This window comes from Orbicella franksi, chromosome 3 (genome assembly GCF_964199315.1).
Source record: "Orbicella franksi chromosome 3, jaOrbFran1.1, whole genome shotgun sequence".
Lineage (NCBI taxonomy): Eukaryota > Metazoa > Cnidaria > Anthozoa > Scleractinia > Merulinidae > Orbicella > Orbicella franksi.
The window spans coordinates 17,931,581-17,941,340 of record NC_138147.1 but is presented as its reverse complement, the minus strand read 5'-3'; the positions used below and the strand labels follow the sequence as shown (position 1 = coordinate 17,941,340).

The 9,760-nt window shown below is 40.3% G+C and overlaps 1 protein-coding gene across 2 annotated transcripts; it reads right to left on the bottom strand.

The window, feature by feature from the left end:
• Positions 1-279: 279 nt before the first annotated feature.
• On the bottom strand, positions 280-9,702 carry LOC145481633 (katanin p60 ATPase-containing subunit A-like 1). Of its 2 annotated transcripts, XM_081460148.1 has the most exons (11): positions 9,630-9,702; positions 8,419-8,597; positions 8,054-8,226; positions 7,516-7,756; positions 6,972-7,105; positions 5,823-5,928; positions 4,699-4,857; positions 4,212-4,338; positions 3,282-3,410; positions 2,699-2,825; positions 280-2,189 (listed from the first exon to the last, which is right to left on the bottom strand). In XM_081460148.1, the coding sequence occupies exons 2-11, from the start codon at positions 8,581-8,583 to the stop codon at positions 1,991-1,993; spliced, it is 1,560 nt and encodes a 519-aa protein (XP_081316274.1). In that variant the 5' UTR covers positions 8,584-8,597; positions 9,630-9,702; the 3' UTR covers positions 280-1,990. The 2 variants fall into 2 exon arrangements, with proteins under 2 accessions (XP_081316274.1, XP_081316275.1); XM_081460149.1 differs by lacking the exon at positions 9,630-9,702 and having other exon boundaries at positions 8,419-8,665.
• Positions 9,703-9,760: the final 58 nt, after the last annotated feature.

Below are 9,760 nucleotides of genomic sequence, written 5' to 3'. Positions count from 1 at the left end.
GAATTCGGCGAAGGAGGCGAGACTGTTAAGAAATGACATACTAAGATTAAGATGTCACAATTAATCGTCCAGATTTACAAACTTTCACATACTGCATAGCAAGAGTTGTGAAAGTCAAGCACGATCTCCTTCACATCGCTTTACAGGTAAATCAGAGCAAACTTTCTCAGTGAAATCCACGCGAAAAAGGACGACGGCTCGACGAGTATGACATCCTCGTGTTCGTGGCGCAATGCACTCCAGTAAAAGTGGCGCAGTGCAGTGTGGTTAACTGCAATGCATTCTGGTAAAAAGTGATGAATTCGAGAATTCGTACCCCCTTCTATATATTCTTCTTAAATCCTGATTATGTTGCTGCTCGCTCGCTACGCTCGCTCCGCAGCAATTATGTGGTGATCACGGTCACCTTATGGAAGCAGTTGAGTCCTTACTATCATATATCAAAATGAAAAGCACAATGGGAAATCTCGGGTTAGAAGGACAGGAAAGGCATGAAACAAATCAAAGAAAATTGTCACAGAATAACTTGAATAAAGAGGGCAACAAAACTAGAAGTCATGTCTGAACGAGAGCAAATACCATGGGAAAATTATTAGTCAATTAAACAAGGGCATCTAACTAGCTTGCTATATTTTTGCCCTTTTCCATTTCTCCTCTTACTTGTCTACTTTATTTATCTTTGTAATTTTAGAATGGAATAAATAAATAAAATGAAAAATGAAAAAAATGAAACAAGAGTATGACCGCTAGAAAACGCGACACAGAAGGCACAGGGATCACAAAGCTAACTCACGTGGGAGCCAGAACGCATAGGGAGGATCCACAGGCATTGTGGTAGGCAGCACAGGAACGAAAGGAGAAACGTACTAGAAGACGTATGGCAGGGCACAGGCGAGTAGACATTACTGTATGGCGAAAAGAAGAAAGGAGTCCACAAGAAACGAATGCAGGAGCGCAAGAGAACGTTCGAGGCAAGATCCATAAGTCTACTTTATTCATCAGGGGAAATACTCGAATTAGTCGCACGGAGTTTGTTTACGATAGGTAAAGGTAAAGTCTGCATGCGAGCCAAGTGGCCCATCAGGCCGGAGCTTATCCCGGTTTCTGTAGCAAGAAGCGACTAGGAGTATTTCTACTACCCCCTGGATGGGATGCTAGTCCATCGCAGGAATACCCCCAGCATTAAATTCGCCGGTACCCATTTATACACCTGGGTGGAGAGAGGCACTGTGAGAGTAAAGTGTCTTGCCCAAGAACACAACACAATGTCCCCGGCCAGGGCTCGAACCCGGACCGCTCGATCCGGAGACGAGCGCACTAACCATGAGGCCACCGCGCCTCTCACATCAATTTATACTGCAGTTCAATTTTAAAATTTATGTTAAATTTGTCCGTCAGTCATTTTTTCAGTCAGAACTGCAGAGAATAAACCCATCACCTTATTTAATCGCAAAAAGAAGTGAAAAAGGCAAAAGCGACGTTCTTTCTATTTTAGTGCTTCATCTTTTATCAATGGAGAACCTTCTGTCTCAATAACTCACTGTGTACAACTCGTTTATCACACAAATCGACAAAACCAGGAACAATATTTAACTTATATTTGCAAGAGAAAGTTAATCTTGATTCGTACCTCACTCTCACAATACGACCACCGACCGTTTACATTGGCCGCTCGTAAGAACATTCAGACGGTCAGGGGCGGATTAAGAGAGGGGGAGTGGATTGGGTGGCGAGCCCCCCTCTTTTGAAGAAGCAAAAAATAAAACAAATGAAATAAATTGTGAAAATTGGAGCAGAAATGAAGGGAAACACTCTGGACAGCTACCTCATTGTAGTTTTGCTAGTATTTGCGGTGTATCAGTTTTGAATAAGGTGCGAACTCTCAAATTGAAACATTTGGGGGACATGCCCAATTGATTCTACAACCCCGAGGTACCATCCGCCCCCCTGGCCGTCGGTTAGTTGACACGGAGATGAGTGTCGAGTAGCCTTATGTCGCACCGAACTCCTTCATCCATTCTTCGTATTTCTTGATATCTGCATCAGAAACAGACTTGGAGACTTTGTTTAGAGCAAGACCAAAGTCCTCCATGTTGACTGGCAAATCTAACTCCTCTTTTGGTAAATTCTTGATTTGTTCTGGTGTCAAGCCGCGAATGCGACGCCTCATTGCCATCATGGAAGCGTCCCTAAAAAAAAAAACACATGAAAAATTAGGAGAAAAACCTGATTGGAATAGCTTACGCTTGCTGAAAACCGCAAAATCCCAATTATACAATAGCCCTGAGCTTATATGAATCCATTTATTAGGTCCACATCAGCCGTTGCAGCCTTATATAGTTATAGTTATATTATAACTGTATGTATCATCATTTTTCAGACATAACCTGCGTTAACAAATTAAGGATTAATTGATTGATTGATTGATTGATTGATCGGTCGATTGATCGATGAGTACAAGTTACGCAGTAGATATATGTGCAATGGAAACAATGGGTGATTTTTATTGAGCGTTTCAGGCATATAAGCGGGAGCAGGATTTTTGACTAGCGAGTCAGAGAAATAAGCCTCTAATTCTTCTCCTCGGCCTATGACATTCAAATTGAAGCCTCTCGATAAGTGGATCACACAAGAAATTTCACGCCGCTAGTGTCCAATTAACTGCGGTGAATAGCATTTCTACTTAACACAAACCAACCTGCAAACATTTGTAATATCAGCACCACTGTAGCCATCCATGTTTTTAGCAATCTCCTCCAGAATCACATCTTCAGCCATGTTGACCCCGCGTAGGTTGATCTTCAGTAGTTCCAGGCGCCCGACAGCTAAAACGAAACGAAAATTTGTCACAAGCGATAGTCCAAATGAATGTAACACACAAACATAAAAGACGCAACTTTCTACGAAGCTGATTTAAACCACGCTTACACGATGTTGTAACTATTGCAATTCGTTTCAATCGTCCAGTGTTTTGAAATCCCAACCCTTTATGGTAACTTGCGCATATTCGCTCCCACTCGCTGAAAACAGAAAGAAACATTTTCTAGGACGAGATTTATTTTATGTCGGTAATTTAGGCCTCTCCGAATAGGTCAAATAGTTCTTTACTCTGTGATCAGAAGTTTCGACGGACGAGCTGAAAGTTATCCAAAACTATTGGTCCTACAGCTACACGCTTTCCCCGGGATAAAAGTTAGAGGAAAAAAACACATTAGGCCCCAATTTTTCAATTCCCAGGATTCGGACAGGGTGGGAAAAAAACTTGAATCGCTGCCACATACTTTCAGGTAGCGGTATGTAGACTCTCTTCTCCAGTCTCCTCCTTAGAGCTTCATCCAGATCCCAAGGGAAGTTAGTAGCCGCTAGAACCATGACAAGCTGCGGACCTCCCTCCACCTGGCCGCCCACACCTGGGTAACGAGACATCCACGACAGTTAGTTAGTGCTCGGTGCCTGAACATAATCAGTTAAAGCCTGGTCTTGCACGTACAATGCACTCGTGTCTACGGGAAGCGAACGCTTTCACTGGGGCGACGCAAGCCCAAGAAAAACGCACGCACAAACGAGCCACAGAAAAGGCATCTTTTTTTTACTTTTTGGTATAGTTAATAGAGTGGGATGGTTATGAAACCCGACAAATTTCTTTGTTGTATGTTTTCATTTCTTTTTTGGCCTTGACCGTGCACAAAACACAACAGTTGTTTACTCACTACTGAGGAACTAACCAATAGAAACGTGTCGGTTATGTAATTCATGCATAGTGTTTAAGTGCAAACAAAAAATTGTGCAGGGTCGAGGACCTTCCAACATAAATCTTGGCATCTTTGCTTGCTCCTTTGATGTTTGCTGGGCTTCATAACCATTTCCCTCTATAAACTATGTTTTTGGTGACAAGAAATCGGTTTGACAGAAATGGGTATTTTTTTATCCCATTGTATTTATCTACAATAGTGAAATGAAATAGTGCAATTTGACCTTAGTGGGTAGGAACAGTTCTTCCAGTGATGTTACACCGATTGAGCTAAAATCACGCGCAAATCCAGAAAGAAGCAACCCTTAACTGGTGGAATAGAATGAGGCTTTTTGGCTGCTACGTATCATGATAACACTGACTGATGAGACAAGGAGATCAGTAATTTGGAGCGCTTTTGGACTGGAACTTGATGAGGGAAGCAGAATAACTGCCCTAACTGGCCTGTTAATCAACTCACCATCCATTTGAATAAGCAGCTCAGATTTGACTCGTCTACTGGCTTCATGCTCGCTGTCTGAACCTCGCTTGCTACAGATTGAGTCGATCTCGTCGATAAAAATTGTACTTGGGGCGTAGAATCGTGCCTGTTAAAAATCAACATAGCCAATAATGTCACTTATCACGATTTGATTCATGGAGTTTTATGATTTAACTCTGACAGATTACTAAAATTTGTAAATAGTATTGCACAGGAAACCATAGTTAATAGAGAGAAATGATTATATTCCCAACAAAGTTCTATGTTATATGTATTTCTTCAACTCTTTGGCCTTGACTAAGTACAAGCACAAGAGGTGTTTACTTCTGAGATAGACAACAGATTGTATGCGGTCCTGGTCCTTCCAACATAAATCAGGTAATCTTTGATTTACCTACAGGGCAAAATCTTACATAGACAATAGTTACTAACAAAGTAAGAAAACAGTTAACTTAAAAAAAATTACCATCTCAAAAAGCAGTCTGACAAGTTTCTCTGACTCTCCGCGGTACTTTGAAGTCAAAGTTGATGAAGTAACATTGAAGAATGTAGTGCCACACTCAGTAGCTACAGCTTTGGCCAACATTGTTTTGCCAGTTCCAGGAGGTCCCACCATACAAACACCCTAAGTACAACACACAAAGTAATCATACAACTGGCATAGATGCTATGTACAGAAGACACAGGCTTTAATGGCCCTTTTCGCTGTTGCTTTTTCTCATTTACATTACAGTGTAGTCAGATGTGGATGGGAGGCAATTTTGGGCTGAAACTACAAAATAGCACGAAATTGCTTCACACACATGCTAGATTAAATTTTGATGCCAATGAGAAAGGATAACTGTGAAAAGGGCTATTATCTCTTTCTTTTGATAATGCTTCATGTTCTGACTTGTGAAAGAAAATTATTCTGTGGCTAGCTATTTTTGATTCTACAGCAAGGACAAGTATAAGCCCTGTATCACACCTTATGCCTTACCAGGTAACAGCCATAACGTAATACAGGATTCTTGTAATTGCTGCTACCAACACAGCTCTTTTTCTCACACATATCCCCCATTTGGAAGTAGTTTTCTTCAGCTCTTTTTGGACATTTAGTAGTTTTTATTCTCTTTTATAACAACATTTCAAATACTTACAAAACTAGTAAGCAAAAGAAACTAAATAACATCAAGTTTCCTTCAGCTCCTAAGTCTTCTGGAGGAGGCAGTGTGGCTGAGTGGTTAGGGTGCCAGACTTGAAATCCAGAGGTCACAGGTTCAAGTCCCACTCTGACCACTTAGCTGGAGTTGTTTCTCAGTAGACCCTAGTTCAACTCCTTGGTCATGCTTGTAAACAGCCAACTGGTCTGCCTCTGGCCAGTTGGGATTTTTAAGCCTATTATGTTTAGTAGATATATTTGTTTCCTTCATTTAAAGTGGCATGCCTGTGAACTAGCTAGGTGTAGCTAAGCGCATTGACCACTATAAAACAACAACAACAACAGCATTTTCACAATTTTGAAAATTAGTTAATCAGTCTGACTTTGCAGGTTGTCAGTGCAACAGAGTCATATTTTAGCATTGGTCAGCAACATATGCACAAAATTACCTTCCATGGGCGGCGGATGCCAGTGAAATAGTCTGGCATAAGGAGTGGAAGCACCACAGCCTCCTCCAGGAGTTTCTTAGCTTCACCTAAGCCAGCAATGTCACTCCTACAATACATCAGGGAACAAAATAATTTATTAGAAATTCTTTTTAATAAAATGGTTTTACCTCTTCAGGCTAAGTTGCACTTCCATAACAAATGCACCATAGCAAAACAAAAACAAAACTTGATAATAATTATTTGCAAGGACATTTCATCATCTAGCAAACCTGGTCCCAGAAAGAACATCCACCTTGGTCAATACATAAGAACTTCTATAATTCTCTGTGTAACATAGAATTATAGAGAGATTTGATGGCTATTAAAGTTACTGAAATCAAGCATAACTACATGTATTCACACTACTTCCAGGGCTAAAAATTAACTTCAGTGCTTGGTCGCCACTCGGGCCAGTATCCCTGAACTCTTAGTAGCCCAGGCCAAAATGAAGTGGCCCTCAAATTTTCTCGAACAGTTGGTTACTCTCCAGAACATCGTCCTTGCTTTTGGCTTTTTTCGGCGGCGGCTGTTCACATCCAGAGAGGTATTTCCACATTTTGTATTCCAAACTCGAGCAGTTTGCCGATATTCATGTTTCCAAATGTACCGCACAGACCTCTGGGTAAGTCTGGAGTCACATGTCAATAAAATCAAAATGGCGTCTACATATTGGAGTGATCTAAAAACTCGATCACGAACGGCTTTAAATTTTGCAATTTAGAACTAACTTTTACTACAGATTGATGAACTTAGAGTTCAGGAAAGAACAGAAAGAAAAGAAAGGTCCTCCAAGGAAAGAGCATTTTATTTCATCTTTATTGTTATCCTTTGCGTACTTCTCAAATCGTAGTCGCCCTTCGGGCGATCAAATCTCAATTCTTAGTGGCCCTGGGCTCTTTTTAATCGCCACTGGCGACCGTGCGACTGCCAAGTTTTAACCCTGTACTTCTTGCCTCTGACATTTTCATATTTCATTAGTAGTCCAAAAACAAATAGTCAAAGATTGAAATATCTTGTAAAGACTGACTTCAATCGAGAAAGTTTTAATGACAATTACTTTAGATATCTGGGTCCAAATCCAAATGAATTTTCTTTTGAATATATACTTACCAGTGAACATTTGGATTTTTCTGCAAAATATCTCTTTCCAAAGCTTCAACTAGATCTTTATCATAACCACTTCCATCAAATCTCTTCTCACCGTCACCATCACCGTCACCTTTACTGTCGCCTTTACCATCATCCTGTGGGAAATGGTGAAAAAAGTTGTCCTACAAGTAGATATATGTTTACCCTAGATAGCTGTGAACTTCAAACAAGGCTCTGTTCATACTAAAAGCTGATCGATAAACTGCACAACAATATTTTTGTGTTCAACCAAGTTTGAAAAAAAAAAAAAAACAGATTGACACATTATAGAGTGGTCCAATCACTACGACATTTCCAGATTGCTTAAATTGAGGGAAAAATCTGATGGCTCATTAGTGCTTAAAATTAACCCTGTTTGCTGCAGCATGAAATGACTTGGAGTAATGTTTCTCACCAATAAGAAGATAAGATTCAATCACAACTACCCTCTTGATCAGATTTCCCCAGAAACCAGTTGTAATCACTATCATTCAGCCCCTCAATGCCACACAGACAAATCACTTACTTTTTGTTCTTTTTTGACTCCTCCTTTATCTCTGTCTCCCTTTGGCTGGCCACGTCCTCTGTCCGCCGACCTGGCATCACGAGAAGGCTTGTTGCTGGGACCACCAGCAGGCTTGCGTCCACCCTTATCCCCACCTCGGTCACGATCAGGACGTTTATTAGGTGCTGCTGATGGGCGGCCCACTGATGGGGTATAATCATCGTTCTTTCTGACAACCGGGCGAGGAGCAGGCTTGGAGGGCCTACAGTTTAAAGTCACGAGAGCAGGTATAAAGATGTTAAATGACAGGGTCTAGGGTCTTTGCGACCCATTAGAGAAGTCCTTTACAAACTGTACATAAAAATTACGTCACTATTACTATTTGTAACTGACCTAAATTTGCTACTATTTCGCAATCTCAGTGAATCATTTTTTTCAGGTTTCCTACAATTTTTAAGTAGCTTGGTACATCCCAAAACATGACTTAAGATGCTATAAGTAAAATTAAATAATCATGATTTTATGGCATTTCTATGTTTAACAGTTGTAGAACATATACCTGTTGTCTCTCTCAACTGGAGTGGGTGGTGGCCACACGTCTGGGTCCCTTGTAGGTTCCTCTTCATGTGAACGCCGAGGCCCTCCAAAGTGTACTGTATCCTTCTTGAAATTTGCAAGGGTTTGATTGATTTCTTTGACTTGGTCATACTCTTTGACAATCGACTGACGTACCTGAAGGATAAAACAATAAATGTGAGATAGTTTTTTTTACTTTCTTCTTGTCAACACTTGAGAGAATTTAACTCTGGACATACCACAAACTTGGTATTGTGGTACTGTGGTATTGTACAGTAGTAGTATTTGGAGGAATGAAAGAGACAGCTGAAAATTCCATGTAAATCAAATAAAATTATTGTTACACACCTGGTGCCATTCCTGTTTCATGATGGCATCATCTTTCAACTGCTGGATGTGCTTCTGTATTTGTTGTATAACTCCCTGGTAATACACTAGTGATGTGTCGTAGTTGCCAAGGAGAGCATACTCGCGTGCCATTTTTGCATTTTCACAGATTTCAGCAAGACTCATTTTGTAATCATAACCTGGAAGTAGGTTAGATGTTGAGTGTATAACTTATGCATGTGTCCACAATAAATCCATGCATGCCCAGGGGGGGGGGGGGGGGAGGGTACTTCCATAAATTTCAGATAGGTGTGTGCCATGGAGAGTCTTAAACCCTGACCCTATTTAAGGATGAAGGGCATGAAAAGTGACACCCTATTAAGGCCCAAACCCAAAAAATGACACCCTGTTGAAGGGAAAATAAAAAACAGTTGGTAGATAAAAATAGGCCAATAAAATCTTCCAGCTACCTTGCAGTGGTATGGCTACCAGAACATCAATATTTTCATTGCAACCTGCATAATTTGACACATACATCCACAACCCCGCCCAGCCCACCTCTAAAACTTTGTGTTTTGCTTTGAGTTTTTTTTCCATGAAAAGGGCAATATTTTTTTGTTTCTTCAGTAGGTAACGGTCACCGATGACCTAATACAAAAGAAATAAAAGACAAGATACAATACTGCTCTGAAATACAAAGAATGAGATACAAAGGAAAAACAGTGTGATTTGCATCTAACTCTCACAGGAAGACCCATATTTAACAACGAAAATTTAGTGATCAAAAATGCCAGTCAAAAATACTTTGTACAAAAACAAAAAAGAACAAAATAAATACACATGGCATTATTGGGCCAACCTCAACCAACTGAAAATTGACTTTCAGGGAAGCCAGAGCTTGTAATCAAGTTTTAGCTTACATGTAAGCTAACACAAGTAGAAATCAAAGGAAATTTACGTTTAAACAGACCTCTGTAAGTAACAGAGATGCCATTAGAAAAGCTCTACTAGGGAAAAATACATACGAAACAAAATTAATGTGGTTACCACAAATGATATAATTAACAGGCCTCGACCGATAAAAACAAGATGGAAGCCTCGACGGTTGCCAGATGTGTCAAATATTTAAGACCACGCTTGTAAAACATATCAAGCCCAAAAAACGTTCAGTTCATAAAAATAGACACTCAAGCTCCAATTTTTTTTCCAAAGAAATCTGTTTTAAAACTTACCCAAAATATCCTACAGAAATAGTTTTCCTCGAAGCCGTCAAAATTCGTTTGAAAACTCGTTCAGAGCATGCTCATTTGGCGCGCTTAGCCTCTATTGAACCATGGGATATGTATTGCACTTTCCACAAAAC